The 20,484-nt window shown below is 34.1% G+C and overlaps 1 protein-coding gene across 1 annotated transcript in view; it reads left to right on the top strand.

The window, feature by feature from the left end:
* The window catches only part of SH3GL3 (SH3 domain containing GRB2 like 3, endophilin A3), a 138,098-nt gene that overhangs the window by 90,573 nt on the left and 27,041 nt on the right, over nt 1-20,484 (top strand). The window contains exons 3-4 of the mRNA XM_051981176.1: nt 3,460-3,532; nt 6,308-6,451. Coding sequence (XP_051837136.1) covers nt 3,460-3,532; nt 6,308-6,451 — 217 coding nt within the window. The remainder of the gene's footprint in view (nt 1-3,459; nt 3,533-6,307; nt 6,452-20,484) is intronic.

Here is a 20,484-nt window from a genome sequence, read left to right as displayed (position 1 = left end):
CGGTATGCACAGTTTACTGGCTTGAAGCACAGGTCACTTACTTCACTATCTACTCAATCACTTTGCATCAACATTTGTAATTTTTCTTTTCTAGTCAACTTTGCCAAATCTGATGGGTGTGAGGTAGCACCTTAGAATTGTTTTTATTTACATTTTTCTAATCAATTTAGTTTAGTTGTTGTGTCTGACTTTTCAAGATTCATTTGAGGTTTTCTTAGCAAATGTGAGGTGTTGGTCTAAACATAATTTCTTCCTGATTGAAAAATAGTATATTTGTCAAATACTGAGTCAATAATTGGGGTCTTTGGATTTACTGAAAATTAGCTTACTAAGTTAATTTACAAATATATAGTGTATCTGATCTGTGCAGAAATCGATTTTTTTATTTTTTAATTAGCATGAATTGTTTCGATGATGACTGCTTTGTAGTGTAATTTGATTCTGGTACTGCTGGGCTGCCTTACGTTTAAATTTTTTTCATTATTTCCTTTGAGATTCTTGAGTTTTGGTTTACAAAGAATTTCATTATTATTTTTTCTAGGTTTCTGTAGTTTTCTAGTTTGAATAAATAGAATATTGAATAAGAAGATAATCCTATTGAATAAGTGGATCAGTCTTTTGGTAGTATTGTTATTTTTAACATATTGTAACCTAGCCCAATTGTGAGCAATGTTTGATAATTGTATTCCTGTAGTTTCTTTGTATATCTTGATCTGTAATGCCCAACTATTTTATACAATCTATAGTCATTTTAAATGTTCTCTTTTACTTCCTGAATTTTGGGGGAGTAATATTTAGAAATGCTCATGACATGTACATTCTTTTTTGCTGTAATGTTTTAATTGATTTTAGTTGTTTTCTAGAATTCTCTAAATATAACATATTATTGATAAGAAGGGATAATTTCAATTTTCCTTTATCCAAGCTTACTCACTAAATTTATTTTTGAATTATTTTTGTATTATATTTAACATTTCTAACACTTCATTAAGTAGCAGTAGTGATAGTGGATACTTTATTGGGTTTTTTCTCTTTATTTTTCTCTTAGTTTATTCTCTTTATATATAATACTAGATCTTAGTTTTAAATTTATCATGGTTAAAAAAGTTTCATTTATTCTTATGTTTTCCATTTATTTAAAAGCAGACTTGGGTATTACATGTCAAATAAGTGGGTTTTTTTTATTTATTGATATAACTTTGTCATTTGTTGTTATTATTATGTCTAGTTATTTTGAGAATTTCCCTAACATTGAACCAACCCTGCATCCTCTTATAAATCCAGTGTGGTTGTAGTGATAAGTTGTTACAGCCTTTCTGCAATTATTTCATTTAAAATTGTTTACATTAGTGCTCATTAGATATATAATTTTAGGTTTTTTTGTTTTGAATCTCTTTTTGTTTAGTTATCAAGATTATATTTGGTCGGATCTCTTTTCTTATTTTTGTAAACAGTCTATGTAATATAGGAATTAATTGTTTAATATCTAAAATAGTTTACTTATAAATCCACTTACTCTGAATTTTTTTTCTCCCTTCTTTTGGGCATTCATTTATGGCCCGTTCAGTTTATTTTTCTGACATTACATTGTTTAAATTCTCTCTCTTTTTATCTGGGTGTTTTTATTTTTGTAAGTAGTCAACTATTTTATTTGAGGAGCAAGTTTTATTGTCATCATTAAGCAAAATGATTTCATATCTGTCTTTTATTCCTGCCATTGTTGTAAAGTCTCCCTTTTCATTATTAATACTAGTAATTTGAGTTTCCCTTTTGGTTTTTAAAATATAATTAGCTAATGGTTTATTTTATTTATTTTTAAAAAGCTCCTAGTTTCATTGTACTAGTCTTTCCTTTTTCTACTTGGAACTCTATTAATTTCTTTTGATTTTTCAGGACTGCTATTTTGCTATTTAATTATTTAATTGATGTTTTAGAATCTGTTGATTTTTTTTTTTTTCATTTTTTAAGTTATATATCAAAATCATTGCTCTGGTTTTTTTTTTCTTTTGTTGGTGAAAGTGTTTAGAGATACAAATGGTCATTAAAGGACTACTTCGATTACATCCTAATTTTTTTCTCAACTACATGTAAAGACAATTTTTAAACATTTGTTTTAAAATTTGAATTCCAAATTTTCAACCCTCTTTTCCATTCCCTAGCTTTGATAAGGCAAGAAATTTTTATAGATTTTTACATGTGTAGTCATGCAAAACTTATTTCCATATTAGGCAGTTTGCCAAAGTGAATAGACCAAAAAAAAAACCTCAAGAAAAATAAAATTTAAAAAAACATGCTTTCATCTTCATTCAAACACCATCAGTTCTTTGTAGGTAGATAGCATTTTTCATTATAAGTTCTTTGGAATATTGCTGAGAATAGTTAAGTCATTCTCAATTGCCCACTGTACAGTATTGCTGGTACAATGTGCACTGTTCCCTTCATTCTGCTCATTTTATTTTGCTTTTTGTTCATATAAATCTTCCCAGGTTTTTCTGAAAGCATCTTGCTCGACATTTTTTATAGCATCATAATATTCCATCACAACCATATCAACTTGTTCGAATGAATTCTCCAACTAATGGGTATACCTTCAATCTTTAATTTTTTTACCACCACAAAAAGAGCTGCTATCAATATTTTTTGTATAAATAGGTCCTTTTCCTTGGTCTTTTTAGGATATAGACTTTGTAGTGAAATTGCTGGATCAAAAGGTATAGGTAGTTTTATAGTCCTTTGTGCATAAGTAGTATATACCTATAAATGTATAAGTGTGTGTGTGTGTGTGTGTGTGTGTGTGTGTGTGTGTGTGTGTGTGTGTGTATAAATACTTAAAAAAAAAATATATCCAACTGGAGCAGCTAGGTGGTGCAGTTGATAGAGCACCAGCCCTGGTGCTCATTAACAAACAACTATGTTATAAAACCCATATCATCTGTATAGAGGCCCAAGTTCAATTATCAAATGAACAGTGGCAGTGTTTTGTTTTTTATTCTTGCCTTTGTGCTTGCCCTCTAGCATAGTGCCATGGTCATAGTAAATTTTTGAGTTAATGGTTGAGTCAATGAATAAAAGTAGACTGATAACTCCAGTCCCTCATCTGCTGAGTTATACTATACTGCCACTTAGGAATCACAGAAGTTTTGGTTTACAGATCTCAGGTTTGGTTTTAAGATAGGCACCTAGTTTTCTGAGAAATAAGAGCTTTGTTTTTCAAAGATTCTAAAAACAAAGTTAATTGGCAATCACTTTAATTAAAATATATCCAGAGGCCCTAAGACACAGGAATACTACAAATAAGACATTGTTACAAATACAGAAAGAATCTTTAGTTAAATTAAAACATCATGCTGTTTTACCAGTATGTCATTGAATTTCATTGAATATTGCTTCTAAAATTTGATGTTATATGGATTGTTTTGCTTTATGATATTTTTATATCTTGTAAAATTTCTCTTTCAGAAAATAGAAATAACTAGTAAAGCAATTGTAGAGCTTCTTGCAAAATGCACCGAGTGTCTTCAGCCAAATCCAGGTAAAGTTAAGAAATGTCATGACATCTTTTAACATTTCATCTAAGATCAAATAATGTTATGGACTTTTTTTTTTTTAATGAGCATACCATGAATACATTGAGAATAGGAAGGAACTTTAGAGGTTACTCTTGTCATTTTATGGATGAAGAGACTAAAATCTTGCCCAAAGTCACATAGGTAGCACATGGGAATGCCAGGGTTTCTATCCAGTCTTTGAACTCTAAACTGAATACTCTTTGCAATAGACTTACTACACTGTCTTTCTTTGCTGAGGTTTCTGAAGTAGGGCATTTTGTGTTCCAAGCATTTGATAAAAAGTTTAGAAAATGAAGACTCTCTTACATGCTGAGTAATTTCAGAGAATATATACTAATCAGATGAGAAACTTGGTAAATGCCAAGTTAAATTTTGTGTCTTCATTTCAATAGGGATTCTTTGCTATCTCTGCCAAGTAGAGTGTTATAGCATGATGAAGCAAAGGTGTTTTTTTGAAAGATTATAGAGAGAGGATACACAGCTCTTTATTCAGTCTTGCTTCCTGTTGATTATCTGCATTTGCTGAAGTCTGTGCCAAAAGTAGGAGTCTGAAGTAATAAAGCCTCATATACCAAGAGATTTACCTATTATTGAAGATTTAAGAAATGTCTGTTTTGCAAGACAGCTGATCTTGTTTAGAATATGATCCAAAATAAAAGTAAACTAATTCAATAAAGGCATGAGGAGATCTTCTTGCCTCAAATGAACTCCTTTACTTAAGTTTATTAGTTTATTACATATAATTTAGTGATATGATCTCTTTTTGTTTGCTAGAAGCCTTTTTTCCTTTTACTTCCTGGCTCTCACCTGTGTTCTGTTTGGTGAGATTGGTTTTAGATATAAATCACTTTTGGTTAAGTGAGGTGCCATTAAATAATATCACCTGCAACAAATTTCTTCCACCAGTAATTTGTGTCCCAAGTTTGCTGCTCTGCAAATTGATATTCATGCCTTTATTTCCTCTCACCTGGACATCTGCAATAGCTTCTTAAGCGTTTTGTTTTGTTTTAACCTATAATTCATCCCCTTTGCTCGGTCTGAAATAATCTTCCTAGTTCAAAAACTAGTTCAGAAGCCAGTAGGCTTCTGACAAGATAAAACACAAACTGGAATTCAAAGCCTTTCAGTCTAGATTTCCAAATTTACCTCCGACCAAATTCACATATTAATCCTTTGTTCTAATCATACTAGTCAACCCTTAAACCATAATATTCTATGCAATCCATTCTCTATACTTTTATTCATGCTATTCTCCTTGTCTACAATGCTGTTTGACATCCTTTTTATGTTTTTAAGTTACATTCTTCTTGTGACTTAATTATATTCTACTTTAGTCCATTGAAGCCTCTCTCACCTCCTAGCTCACAATGACTTCTGATTTCCCAATTTTCATGATTTATTCTTATTGTATTCTTGTATATGTATATAGGGAGAGACTCTTAAAATAATAAGATTAGTTTTCATTAAATACACTCACATACACTCCCCCTCCCCCAGTATCTTTATGTTATAAATGTGTCATCTTTGCAATCTCCATTTCCATCTTGAGGGTAGAAAATATGACTTTATTGCTAATGTCAAACACCTTGCCTAATTAGGTAGATTTATTTTTTGTTTTCATGATGATGACAAATCAGATTGACACTTGTGCAGAGCCTTGAGCTCCAGTATCTTACCTCTGACACCTGAAAAAAGGCCAGAAGCACAATGTTTTATTTCAACCAGCAAAGAGAGGAAGTTGCAGAACTTAAAAATCTAAGACCAGGACATAATATTGTATAGAGTTGCTTCTTATTCTTGGTTTTGATCCTAACTTTAACTTGTTGAGTTTTTTAAAAAATCTTTTTTTACAATTACATGTGAAAGTAATTTAACAGTTGTTGTTTTTTTAACTTTGAGTTCCAAATTCTTTTCCTTCTTCTCTTTCCTCCCATCCCTTAGAGGATAAGGATATAGACTATACATGTGCAATCATGTGAAACATGTTTCATTATCCTGTCTTTGCATTAAAACATTTTCTCAACTTTATTCTATTTGTATTAGGGACAAAAGAATATTGTTTTATTTTTTCATTTAAACAAGGCTTATTTAAATTAGTGTTCAGGTCCATGGAGGTGTGGAGGTAAAGGGAAAGAAGAGAAAAAAGATGATATCTGCTGCTTGGGTGTGGTATATAATGGGCTATGATTCACTTTCAAGTGATTTTGCAGTTTTAGCTTAAATTTTTTTCTTTAAAAGGAAATTACATGTTGGCAGGTCGTTAGTGAAACCATGTACTGTTATGGATTTAAATTCATCTCATTTTAATTTGTCAGTAGGAAAAACCTTTTCTGTCCATGGGTCTTACTTTCAGACTTTGACGCTTAGCACTAGCATTATCTTTTTAACATTTTTTGTTTTGTTTTTTGAAGCATGGGACTTAGTAGGAGAATAATGAATATATGAATTTATCAATTGTTAACTGTTTGGGGCCTTGATTATGTTTGGTATACTTTATAAAACTATTTTCTGTCCGTGTATATACATGCTTTCTTAGCCTTTAGCTTAGTCAAGAATCCAAACTTTTATAACTTGAATTGAAACAGATTTCATTTCGTTTATATAGTTGAGCTTTTATCTATCTTTTTATCTTGCCTAAATCTTAAACTTACTTTCAATGTGATGCTATAATTGTATTTGATTTATTATGCATTCTGCCTTTCTATGTTTAAAGAATTACAAATGATCATATTTTTAAGCATATAGAGTGAAGCTTGGAATGTGGAATACTGTGTCCAGACTCAAAGGGCAGGTCCTAACCTCAGGATACCCACAGCCTGAAGGGTTACTAGGAGAGTCTATGCTGCGATATGGAACAGAGCTTGGAGAAAACTCTATGTTTGGTGAGTATGCTAGATACCCTTGATATCTAAGTTTATGTTATTTTGGAAAAGATTGTAGTAAGTTTCTCATAAGTTAATATACACAGATTTGAAAGGCAATTTGAAAGACAAGATTTGAAAGAGCATATCAGTATAGTGCATTATCTTTAGTATTTATGGTGGGATGCAGGTAAGGAATGCAGAGTAATGTTTTGTGGAGAACAATTTATATCTGTTGATTCTTAATGATGTTTACACATTTTTTAACATGGCTAGCAAAACTAATGGCACAAAATTTAAGGGTGCCAAAATTTCCTATCACGTTCAGGAACACTATGGTTCATGCAGATTTTTTAGCCTGTGGTCTTACAAGCATAGTCCTATGGATTATCTACAAGATGTGCTAGGTGAGCCATGGGAATGGGGGAAGTAAATATTAGAAACTCTCTTTTAATCTTGAAAAAGAAATTGAGCTTTATTAACATTGAATATATGGATTGACACTGGTGCCCCCACTCAGTCTCTATAGCTGATGGTCACATGGCTTATTAACCCTTCTTTCCTTCTCAGTGGGAGGAGGAATGTAATGCATATAGGAAACAATTGGTAACTCACAGAGGACTGAGCATGTTTAGAAGGTGGGACTTGTTTGGACTATAAGTAGAAAGCTTTTCATGCTGCTTAGATTCTGTATTCATTTTGTTCAAATGATTGAGGTAATTTAATAAACCTGGCTCCTTATTAAGCAGGATTGTTTCCTGTCATCTTAGCCAATCTGACAGGTGTGTAGTGGTATCTCAGAGTTGTCTTAATTTGCATTTCTCTGATCAATAATGATTTGGAACACTCTTTCATATGAGTGGTAATAGTTTCAATCTCATCCTCTGAAAATTGTCTGTTCATATCCTTTGACCATTTATCAATTGGAGAATGGCTTGATTTCTTATAAATTTGAGTCAGTTCTCTATATATTTTGGAAATGAGGCCTTTATCAGAACCTTTAACTGTGAAAATGTTTTCCCAGTTTGTTGCTTCCCTTCTAATCTTGTTTGCATTAGTTTTATTTGTACAAAGGCTTTTTAATTTGATGTAATCGAAATTTTCTATTCTGTGATCAGTAATGGTCTCTAGTTCATCTTTGGTCACAAATTTCTTTCTCCTCCACAAGTCTGAGAGATAAACTATTCTATGTTCCTCTAATTTAATTATAGTCTCGTTCTTTATGCCTAGGTCATAGACCCATTTTGATCTTATCTTGGTATATGGTGTTAAGTGTGGGTCCATGCCTAATTTCTGCCATACTAATTTCCAATTATCCCAGCAGTTTTTATCAAATAATGAATTCTTTTCCCAGAAGTTAGGGGCTTTGGGTTTGTCAAACACTAGATTGCTATAGTTGACTATTCTGTCTTGTGAGCCTAGCCTTTTCCACTGATCCACTAATCTATTTCTTAGCCAATACCAAATGGTTTTGGTGACTGCTGCTTTATAATATAATTTTAGATCAGGTACAGCTAGGCCACCTTCATTTGATTTTTTTTTCATTAATTCCCTTGAGATTCTCGACTTTTTATTGTTCCATATGAATTTTGTTGTTATTTTTTCTAGATCAATAAAATATTTTCTTGGAAGTCTGATTGGTATAGCACTAAATAAATAGATTAGTTTAGGGAGTATTGTCATCTTTATTATGTTCGCTCGGCCGATCCAAGAGCACTTAATATTTTTCCAATTATTTAAGTCTGACTTTATTTGTGTGGAGACTTTTTTATAATTTTGCTCATATAATTCCTGACTTTCCTTTGGTAGATAGATTCCCAAATATTTTATGGTATCAACAGTTATTCTGAATGGAATTTCTCTTTGTATCTCTTGCTGTTGGGTTTTGTTGGTGATGTATAAAAATGCTGAGGATTTATGGGGATTTATTTTGTAGCCAGCTACTTTGCTAAAATTATGAATTATTTCCAATAGCTTTTTGGTAGAATCTCTGGGGTTCTCTAGGTATACCATCATATCATCTGCAAAGAGTGATAGTTTGGTTTCCTCATTGCCTACTCTAATTCCTTTTATATCTTTCTCGACTCTTATTGCCGAGGCTAGTGTTTCTAATACGATATTAAATAATAATGGTGATAGTGGGCAACCTTGCTTCACTCCAGATCTTACTGGGAAAGGTTCCAGTTTTTCCCCATTGCATATGATGCTTACTGATGGTTTTAAATATATGCTCCTGACTATTTTAAGGAAAAGTCCATTTATTCCTATGCTCTCAAGTGTTTTTATTAGGAATGGATGTTGGATTTTATCAAATGCTTTTTCTGCATCTATTGAGATGATCATGTGGTTTTTGTTTGTTTGGTTATTGATATAGTCAATTATGTTAATAGTTTTCCTAATATTGAACCAGCCCTGCATTCCTGGTATAAATCCTACTTGGTCATAGTGTATTATCCTGGTGACAATTTTCTGTAATCTTTTTGCTAATATTTTATTTAAGATTTTAGCATCCATATTCATTAGGGAGATTGGTCTATAATTTTCTTTCTCTGTTTTCAGCCTACCTGGTTTAGGTATCAGTACCATATCTGTGTCATAAAAGGAGTTTGGTAGGACTCCTTCAATCCCTATTTTTTCAAATAGTTTATATAACATTGGAGTTAATTGTTCTTTAAATGTTTGGTAGAATTCACATGTAAATCCATCTGGTCCTGGGGATTTTTTCTTAGGGAGTTGATTGATAGTTTGTTCTATTTCTTTTTCTGAGATGGGACTGTTTAGGATATTTACTTCTTCCTCTGTTAGTTTGGGCAAGCTGTATTTTTGGAGGTATTTTTCTATTTCATTTAAGTTGTCGAATTTATTGGCATAAAGTTGGGCAAAGTAACTCCTAATTATTGCTCTAATTTCCTCTTCGTTAGTGGTGAGTTCTCCCTTTTCATTTTTAAGACTAACAATTTGATTTTCCTCTTTCCTTTTTTTAATCAGATTTACTAAGGGTTTGTCTATTTTGTTGGTTTTTTCATAGAACCAACTCTTAGTTTTATTAATCAATTCAATAGTTTTTTTACTTTCAATTTTATTGATCTCACCTTTTACTTTTAGAATTTCAAGTTTAGTGTTTGACTGGGGGTTTTTAATTTGTTCCTTTTCTAGCATTTTTAATTGCAAACCCAATTCATTGACCTTCTCTTTCTCTATTTTATACAAATAGGCCTCTAGAGATATGAAATTTCCCCTTATTACCGCTTTGGCTGCATCCCATACATTTTGGTATGATGTCTCATTATTATCGTTTTCTTGGGTGAAGTTATTAATTATGTCTATGATTTGCTGTTTTACCCAATCATTCTTTAGTATGAGATTATTTAGTTTCCAATTATTTTTTGGTCTACTTCCCCCTGCTTTTTTGTTGAATGTAATTTTCATTGCATCGTGGTCTGAAAAGGATGCATTTACTATTTCTGCCTTACTGCATTTGAGTTTGAGGTTTTTATGTCCTAATATATGGTCAATTTTTGTATAGGTTCCATGAACTGCTGAAAAGAAAGTGTATTCCTTCTGTCTCCATTACATTTTCTCCAGAGATCTATCATATCTAGCTTTTCTAGTATTCTGTTTACCTCTTTGACTTCTTTCTTATTTATTTTCTGGTTTGATTTATCTAATTTTGAGAGTGCAAGGTTAAGATCTCCCACTATTATAGTTTTACTGTCTATTTCTTCTTGCAGCTCTCTTAGTTTCTCTTTTAAGAATTTAGATGCTACCCCACTTGGTGCATATATGTTTAATATAGATAGTGCTTCATTATCCATGCTACCCTTTAGCAAGATATAGTGTCCTTCCTTATCTCTTTTAATTAGGTCAATTTTTGCTTTAGCTTGATCTGAGATCAGGATGGCTACCCCTGCTTTTTTGACTTCACCTGAAGCATAGTAGATTTTGCTCCAACCTTTTACCTTTAACCTGCATGTATCTCCCCGCTTCAGGTGTGTTTCCTGTAAACAACATATTGTAGGATTCTGGCTTTTAATCCATTCTGCTAACCGCTTCCTCTTTATGGGGGAGTTTACCCCGTTCACGTTTATGGTTAGAATGACCAATTCTGTATTACTTGCCATCTTGTTAACCCCGGTTTATGCTTTCCTCCCTTCTTTCCCCTTTCCCCCCCTTCCAAGTAATAAGCTTGTGAGCACCCCTTGCTTCTCACAGCCCTCCCTTTTTAGTGTCCCTCCCCCCGCCTTAGAGTTCCTCCCCCTATCTTACCCCTTTCCCTCCCAGTTCCCGTATTCCCTTCCGCTTAGCTTATTCCTTCCCTTTCCACTTTTCCCTTCTCACTTTTCAATGAGATGGGAGAAGTTTCACCATAGATTGAATATGTCTTAAGATTTTTCACTTAAAGCCAATTCTGAAGGCAGTAAGATACCCACTATATTCATCCCCCTCCATTCTTTCTCTCAGATATAATAGGTTTCCTATGCCTCTTCATGAGATGTACTACCCCCACTTTACCCTTTTTCTGGTACAATGTCCTTTCCACATCAATTTCTAGAACAAGGTATACATGTATTCTTTATACATCTATATAGTCAAAATATAGTTCCCAAGATTAATCTTTACCTTTTTAGATTTCTCTTGAGTTCTATATTTGTAGATCAAACTTTTTGTTAAGTTCTGGTTTTTTCATCAGAAATAGATGAAATTCGCTTACTTCGTTGAATGTCCATCTTCTTCCCTGGAAAAAGATGCTCATTCTTGCTGGGTAAGTTATTTTTGGTTGCATACCAAGTTCCTTAGCCTTTCGGAATATCATATTCCAGGCCCTTCGATCTTTTAATGTGGATGCTGCCAGATCCTGGGTGATCCTTATTGTGGCTCCTTGATACTTGAATTGGGTTTTTCTAGCCGCTTGCAATATTTTTTCTTTCACCTGAGGGTTCTGGCATTTGGCCACTATATTCCTTGGTGTTTTGATTTTAGGATCCCTTTCAGTGGGTGATCGATGAATCCTTTCAATGTTTATTTTTTCCTCTGTTCCTATGACTTCTGGGCAGTTCTCTTTGATGATTTCCTGGAAGACAGTGTCCAGGCTCTTTTTTTCATCATGTTTTTCTGGGAGTCCAATGATTCTCAGATTGTCTCTCCTGGATCTGTTTTCCAGGTCTGTTGTCTTCCCCAGAAGGTATTTCACATTTTTCTCCATTGTTTGATTTTTTTGGATTTGCTTGACTGATTCTTCTTGTCTCCTCGAGTCATTCAATTCCACTTGTTCAATTCTGATTTTCAGTGAAGTATTCTCTTCACTCACTTTTTTAAAATCTTTCTCTAATTGTCCAATTGAGTTCTTTTGTTCTGTGGAATTTTTTTCCATTTCGCCAATTTTGTTTTTTAGAGAGCTGTTTTCTGTTTCCAGTTCACTAATCCTATTTTTCAAGGATTTTACTTCTTTATCCACTCTCTCTTTAACTGACTTCTCCAGGCTCTTTTCCCATTTTCTTCTAGCTCCCTTGTGAGAGCCTTTTTAATCACTTCTATGAGGTTCATCTGTGCTGAGGAACAGATGATTTCCTCCTTTGGGGAATCACCTGGGGACTGCCTGTTTTTAGTCTCCTCAGGATTTAGAGTCTGCTCTCTATCTGTATAGAAGCTGTCAAGGGTTAAAGTCCTCTTCAGCTTCTTGCTCATTCTGTCTATTAATCAGAGACAAACTACCAAAGAAAAACAGAAAAAGCTGGAGTCTTTCTTTGGGGGGGGGGCTGGGTGTGTTATCGAGCTTCCTCTACAGACTGCAGGTGGCAGCAGTGAGGCACTAGCAGGACTGTGCTGCGCCTGCGCTCTGAGATCCCAAAGCGTGCTGAGTCACTGAGGGGGGGGAAGGGGGGGGGCCAGGTCCTGAGAGAGTCCAGCTGTTTGCGGTTGTATTCTTCAGCCCCCGGTGTTTTTAGCTTCTCTGCTGGGCTGTTGACTTGCTGCAGGTTCCAAACCTGTAGCGAAGCTCTCCCCGCAGAGACGGCTACGATCACTCCCCACCCCCTCTCAGCTCTGCTCCCGTGCTCTCACTGCCGCTGCCCTCAGCCTGCGCCCGATCTAAAACCGCCCCAGCCCTCCAGTAAAGACAGACCTTTCTTGGCGGATCTCAAGGATGGCTTCTCTTGGTAACTATTTGTGGGTTTTTTTCAGTCAAGCATTGATTCAGAGGCTTGTAATGAAGTGGATAGTGAGAGAAAGCGCGGAGCTTATGCAACTGTGAGCCTCCTCTCCGCCATCTTAACCGGAAGTCCATCTGTTGATTCTTAATGATGTTTACACATTTTTTAACATGGCTAGCAAAACTAATGGCATAAAATTTAAGGGTGCCAAAATTTCCTATCACGTTCAGGAACACTATGGTTCATGCAGATTTTTTAGCCTGTGGTCTTACAAGCATAGTCCTATGGATTATCTACAAGATGTGCTAGGTGAGCCATGGGAATGGGGGAAGTAAATATTAGAAACTCTCTTTTAATCTTGAAAAAGAAATTGAGCTTTATTAACATTGAATATATGGATTGACACTGGTGCCCCCACTCAGTCTCTATATCTGATGGTCACATGGCTTATTAACCCTTCTTTCCTTCTCAGTGGGAGGAGGAATGTAATGCATATAGGAAACAATTGGTAACTCACAGAGGGACTGAGCATGTTTAGAAGGTGGGACTTGTTTGGACTATAAGTAGAAAGCTTTTCATGCTGCTTAGATTCTGTATTCATTTTGTTCAAATGATTGAGGTAATTTAATAAACCTGGCTCCTTATTAAGCAGGATTGTTTCTATCTATCTCTTCCTGCCTCTGGTTGAAGGAAGAGATCTGTTTCAATAGTGTTTCCTTGTCAGAGCTAGATGGGACTATTTCAACATGTGCCTCACATTGAGGTCATTTGGTTCACACAACCCTTATGAGGGTGATGTGGTCGGTCCTTTGGCTAGAAAACATATCTATAAAGTTGATTTGCAGCAGGAAGATTCTAAGGAGTTATATCATATTTGAGGGGAGAAGGAAGAACTTGGAAGTTTCTGGATATGAACTACAGTATGGAAACCACAGCTTCCTTGGGTACATCCTATTTGCATCACTCAGCACTCCTCTTCTCCCTTCTTCATTCTGTTAAGGCTTTCATTCAACAGCATCTATCATTATGTGTCAGGTACCTTAGCTTCAAAGCAAAACATTTTCTTGAAACTTGGGAGGGGGGAATGAGACAAAGATCCATTTTAGCTAAAAATGACTATAAAAGAGAAAAGAATTGAAGAACTTCTCATCATGAGATAGGGCAGTGTGTGTTCTAGTGGTTTCCAGTAAAGTGTGTGAAATATGATCCATGTAGGTGTAGGAAGAAAATAGGAGAATTTCTATTTCTGATTAGTTTTTAATCTTAGGAAGACATTAAAATTAGCTAATATTTATACATATTGATCCTGGTGCCTTCACTTACTCTATATATGTCATGCAATCAGGTATCATATTAGCCCTCCCTTATTTCTAGATATATGAATCCAGGTAAGGGCTATGCACAAAAAAAGAAGGGGATGTAGAAAGATAGATGCTTCAATTTTACATTCTAATTTAGTGGGTGGAGAGGAGGCTAGAGATGGAGTATTAATACCTGGTTGAATCTAGAAAGACCTTTTTTAAGAGGTGGTACTTTTAAAGGATTAAATATATATATATATATAGTATTATTTTTATATATATATATATATATATATAAATGTGTGTGTATGTATTTAGGGAGTATAATGAGATATAGAATAAAAACAATAGTTTTCTCACTATCTTACTTTAAAAAATAATCTTTTGTAGGGAACTATTGTCTGTAAATCTTTCCCATTTCAATTATGACAGCCATTAAAATTTAAATGTTGAAATAAACTGAACTTTAAACCAGAACTTGTAATTGCTGTATCTACAATATATTATTTTTAAAAAACTACCCATATTCATGATGATTTTGCAAAATTATCTTTTTAGTGTGAGAAAAATTTTGATACTATTAATAAATAAAATTGGAATTATTTTTAAAATTTTATCCTCAGAGGACTGTTTTACCCTGTTCTTCCTATAACACCATATTGCCTCTTTATAAGAAGAAACTGTAGCTTTCCAGTAAAAAGTACAGCTGTGAGTTGGTTATAATAGATAAATAGACAAGTTTTAGTTTTAGATGTGAACATGCTCCTCAGAGGCATTATTGGGGAAACACAGGTATGAGGTAGAAAAGTCCTGTTCATGTTCATCTATAAAGAGGGAAGGGCTTCCAGAAAAGGAAACTAAGAAAAGAAAAAAGTAGTTATTTGCCTAATTAAGAGAGAACATCTTCATCCAAAGCTGGTTGAAGCTGGTGATGAAAAAGAAAGAGGCTTTTTAATAATTCCTGGAAGGGTATGGTCATGCCCATTTGCAAAATAATATAGTTTTAGCTATAGCAGGCCTTAGGGGCTTAGGAATCAGATGAGAAATAGGCTTCTTCTCCAATTAGTTGTGGAAAGCCTTGTTTCAATAACTGGCACTGGTGTCCAATGAACAATATCCATTTTGCCTTCTTGAGGCAAACCTGGGAAGAAGGAGAATTGGTCCTTAGAGGGAGAGAGAGCATAGGATTGCTCAGAAACATCAGCTGCACAGAAGCTGAGATGGTGAGTTTAAATATAGATGTCTGGGTGAACCTCAGACAACATGCAGGCTATTTCAAATTGTTTAGTGCAGTTTTAGCCCTTTGAAAGGGGGGAAAGAATATTAACAAATTAAAAGCATCTGTTTGACCTTGGTGTTTCGTAAACTTGCTTATTGCTTTGTTTAACTGATACCTTTTTTATCAGTCATTTTGGGATGTGTACTGTCTCTATCCCTACAACATCACCACCAAATGAGGCTATCCTGATAACAAAAACACATTCAAGTGGATGTGTGATCTCACAGATAGGGGAGTCCCTTTCACAGATGCAAATCACAACCTAGCATTTTTGCCCATCCTGTGCAACTCCAGTCCTTGTCCTTCCAAAAGCTTACCACTGGGTAGTCTAATTAGTGTAGAGCCATACTTCCCTTTTTCCTGACATCACAAAGGCATAGGTAAAGCATTCCTGCTGTCCATTCTGTCATCCTTTGTTCATATTGTGTGAATAGTTCACCTTCTCTTTGTGCCATATAATTCTTTGATGATATTTACTTCTTTTCTCCTGAGTTCCTTGGTGGTTAAACACCTACCATATAACTTTTGTCCACTTTTTTTTTGTGATACTTATCATAAATTTTTTTCACTGATATTTTGGGTCTTAAAGCCATAGGACAATACTGGTAAAATGTTAGTATTGGAAAAAAAAAAGGGCCTTTGCTTTCATGGATTGTGGTTAAAGAGCTTTGTAATTTTTCAAAAGTATTTGGGCCTATTCTCCTTCCTTTTGAACTTTGGCCCCATCTATATTTTTTGGTCCAGATATGTGTACCAGTAGATGTGATCTATTGAGTAAACATCCACATTCATGTTGAAATCTGGCCAATAGACATTTTTAAAATTAAATTTTACTTTTTCAAGTTATAAAGCATTTTTCCCATCCAATCTTTTCTTCCTTACACTATAAAGCAAAAAAGGAAAATAGAATCCTTGTAATAAATAAACATTGTCAAGCAAAACAAATTCCAAGGTTGACCATATCCAAAAATGTATATCTCATTCTACATGATACTTTATCATCTATCTGTCAGGATATGGTAGCTAACTTTATCAGTCTTATGGAATTGCTTACAATACTTAAATCATTCAAAATTGTGTTTATGTTGAAGATAACATAGTATAATTTTTTCTCCTAGAACTTCTCACTTCATTCTGTATCAGTCCATATATCTTCTTCTTCTTCTTTTTTTTTTTTAAATAACTTTTTATTGATAGAACCCTTGCCAGGGTAATTTTTTACAGCATTATCCCTTGCATTCACTTCTGTTCCGATTTTTCCCATCCCTTCCTCCACCCCCTCCCCTAGATGATAAGCAGTCCTTTACATGTGGAATAGGTTACAGTATATCCTAGATACAATATATGTGTGCAGAACCGAACAGTTTTCTTGTTGCACAGGGAGAATTGAATTCAGAAGGTATAAATAACCCGGGAAGAAAAACAAAAATGCAAGCAATTTATATTCATTTCCCAGTGTTCTTTCTTTGGGTGTAGCTGCTTCTGTCCATCTTTGATCAATTAAAGCTCTCTTTATCGAAGAGATCTACTTGCATCAGAATACATCCTCAAACAGTATCGTTGTTGAGGTATATAATGATCTCTTGGTTCTGCTCGTTTCACTTAGTATCAGTTCATGTAAGTCTTGCCAGTCCTCTCTGTATTCATCCTGCTGGTCACTCCTTACAGAACAATAATATTCCATAACACTCATATACCACAACTTACTCAACCATTCTCCAATTGATGGGCATCCTTTCATTTTCCCTAGTCCATATATCTTCTCAATTTTTTTCTGAAACTGGCTTTTTTTCCATTTCTTACACACATTATCATTTCATTACATTCTAATAGCAGAATTTGTCAAGTCTTTTTTAAACTAATGGATACTCACATAGTTACTATGAATATTTTTGTATATATTGTACTTATCCTTTTTTCTTTGATTCCAGTAGGGCATAGGCCCTAGTAGTAGGGCATAGGACTTTGTTGAGTCAAAGGGTATACACACATGTTAGTAACTTTGAGGACATAATTCCAAATTGCTTTCCATAATGATGATACTTTTTATAGCACTACCAATAGTGTATCAATGTGCCTGTTTTCCTGTGGTCCCTCTGTGTCATTTTCCTGTCTTCAAGTTCTTTGGCCATTTATCAATTGAAGGAATAGCTTTTATTCTTATAAATTCAAATTTTAAAAGAGAAATTTTTATCAGAGAAACATACTCTAGTAGCTTATTTATTCTGTGCCTCTTTCCTACCGCTCAAAATTATCTGTCCTTAAGAGAAAATATAAGACTTCACTGTCCACAGGGAATCCTTCCTTGACTTGGACTCTGTTAGCTCTCTTCTATTAGAAGCTAATATCTTTGGGGAGCATATGGCACTTAGGAAGCACAGTAGATAGAATGCTGGTCTTGCAGGCAGCAATACCCAACTTTCAATTCTGTATCAGATACCTACTTAGTAGCATCGTGATGCAGTACAAATTAATTGAACCTCTCTAAAACACAATTTCTTTATCTGGAAAATGGAGATAATAATAGCACCTCCTTTTTATAACACTGTAAGAATTAGTAAGATGACATATGTAAATCCCCATTCAAACTTAAATGTAGGCTATTTTGTACATTATCTAATGTTTATTATCAGAGCATCCCTGAATAGAATGATTTCTACAGTTTCCAAGGATTCTTGAATAATCTTAATGCATATGAGATACCTTGATATAAAAGAATCTATAAAGTGGCATTCTGCTCTTCAAACCAAATAAATTTTCATAATCAGTAACCAATAATTCAATTAAGTAGACATTTATTAAACACCAGGCTCTCTATCTTATACATTCTGTATCTTTTTATTAATTGTGAGATGAGATAAAAAAGGAAAAAGGACCCACATGTGCAAAATCTTTGTAGCAGCCCTTTTTATACTTGTAATGAACTGGAAATTAGATGGATGCCTATCAGTTGGGAAATGGTTGAATAAGCTATGGTATATGAATGTAATGGAATATCATTGTTTTATAAGAAATTATGAGCAGCCTAATTTCAAAGAAGCCTGGAAAGGCTTATATGAACTGATGCCAAGTGAAGTGAACAGAACCAAGAAAACATTATAAACAGTAACAACAAGAATATGTGATCATCAACTGGGTGGACTTGGCTCTTTTCAACAATGTGGTAATTGAAGGCAATTCCAGTAGCCTTGAAATGGAAAATGCCAATCACATCTAGAGAGTAAACTATGGAGAATGAATGTGGATTAAAGAATAGTGTTTTCACCTTTTGTTGTTATTGTTTGTTTTTCTTTCTTTTTTTTTATTATAGCTTTTTATTGACAGAACATAAGCATGAGTAATATTTGTTCCTTGCACTCACTTCTGTTCCAACTTTTCCCTTCCCTTCCTCCACTCCTTCCCCTAGATGGCAGGCAGTCTCATACATGGTAAACATGTTAAAGTATATCTTAGATACAATATATGTGTGCAGATCCGTACAGTTCTCTTGTTGCACAAGAAAAATTGGATTCAGAAGGTAAAAATAACTTGGGAAGAAAAACAAAAATGCAAGTAGTCCATATTCATTTCCCAGTGTTCCTTCTCTGGATGTAGCTGATTTTGTCCATTATTAATCAATTGAAACTGAATTGGATCTTTTCTTTTTCAAAGATAACCACTTCCATCAGAATACATCCTCATACAGTATTGTTGAAGTATATAATGATCTCCTGGTTTTGCTCATTTCACTTAGCATCAGTTCATGTAAGTCTCTCCAAGCCTCTCTCCATTCATCCTGCTGATCATTTCTTACAGAACAATAATATTCCATAATATTCATATACCACAATTTACCTAACCATTTTCCAATTGATGGGCATCCATTCAATTTCCTGTTTCTAGCCACTACAAAAAGGGCTGCCACAAATATTTTGGCACATATAGGTCCCTTTCCCTCCTTTAAGATCTCTTGGGGATATAAGCCCAGTAGTAACACTGCTGGATCAAAGGGTATGCACAGTTTGATAACTTTTTGAGCATTGTTCCAAATTGCTCTTCAGAATGGCTGGATCCATTCATAACTCCACCAACAATGCATCAGTGTTCCAGTTTTCCCGCATCCCCTCCAATATTCGTCACTATCTTTTCCTGTCATCTTAGCCAATCTGACAGGTGTGTAGTGAGATTTCAGAGTTGTCTTAATTTGCATTTCTCTGATCAATAGTGATTTGGAACACTCTTTCATATGAGTAGAAATAGTTTCAATTTCATCATCTGAAAATTGTCTTTTCATATCCTTTGACCATTTATCAATTGGAGAATGGCTTGATTTCTTATAAATTAGAGTCAATTCTCTGTATATTTTGGAAATGAGGCTTTTATCAGAACCTTTAACTGTAAAAATGTTTTCCCAGTTTATTGCTTCCCTTCCAATCTTGTTTGCATTGGTTTTGTTTGTACAAAAGCTTTTTAATGTCATATAATCAAAATTTTCTATTTTGTGATCAATAATGATCTCTAGTTCTTCTTCGGTCACAAATTCCTTCCTCCTCCACAAGTCTGAGAGGTAAACTTTCCTATGTTCCTCTAATTTATTTATAATCTCATTCTTTATGCCTAAATCATGAACCATTTTGATCTTAACTTGGTTTATGGTGTTAAGTGTGGGTCCATGCCTAGTTTCTGCCATACTAATTTACAGTTTTCCCAGCAGTTTTTATCAAATAGTGACTACTTATCCCAAAAACTGGGGTCTTTGGGTTTGTCAAACACTAGATTATTAAAGTTAGTGTCTGTTTTGTCCTTTGAACCAAACCTATTTACTGATCAACTAGTCTATTTCTTAGCCAATACCAAATGGTTTTGGTGATTGATGCTTTATAATATAGTTTTAGATCAGGTACAGCTAGACCACCTTCATTTGATTTTTTTTTTTTTCATTAGTTCCCTTGAAAATTCTTGACCTTTTGTTCTTCCATATGAATTTTGTTGTTATTTTTTTCTAAGTCATTAAAATAGTTTCTCGGGAGTCTGATTGGTACAGCACTAAATAAATAGATCAGTTTAGGTAGTATTGTCATCTTTATTATATTCGCTTGGCCTATCCAAGAGCACTTAATATTTTTCCAATTGTTTAAATCTGACTTTATTTGTGTGGAAAGTGTTTTGTCATTTTGCTCACATAATTCCTGACTTTCCTTTGGCAGATAGAATCCCAAATATTTTATGCTATTGACAGTTATTTTGAATGGAATTTCTCTTGCTGTTGGATTTTGTTGGTGATATATAAAAATTCTGATGATTTATGTGGATTTATTTTGTATCCTGCAACTTTGCTGAAGTTGT

The sequence above is a fragment of the Antechinus flavipes genome, chromosome 2 (assembly GCF_016432865.1).
Source record: "Antechinus flavipes isolate AdamAnt ecotype Samford, QLD, Australia chromosome 2, AdamAnt_v2, whole genome shotgun sequence".
NCBI lineage: Eukaryota > Metazoa > Chordata > Mammalia > Dasyuromorphia > Dasyuridae > Antechinus > Antechinus flavipes.
Note: the sequence above shows the minus strand (reverse complement) of the source record. Positions and strands in the feature narration are given on the sequence as shown.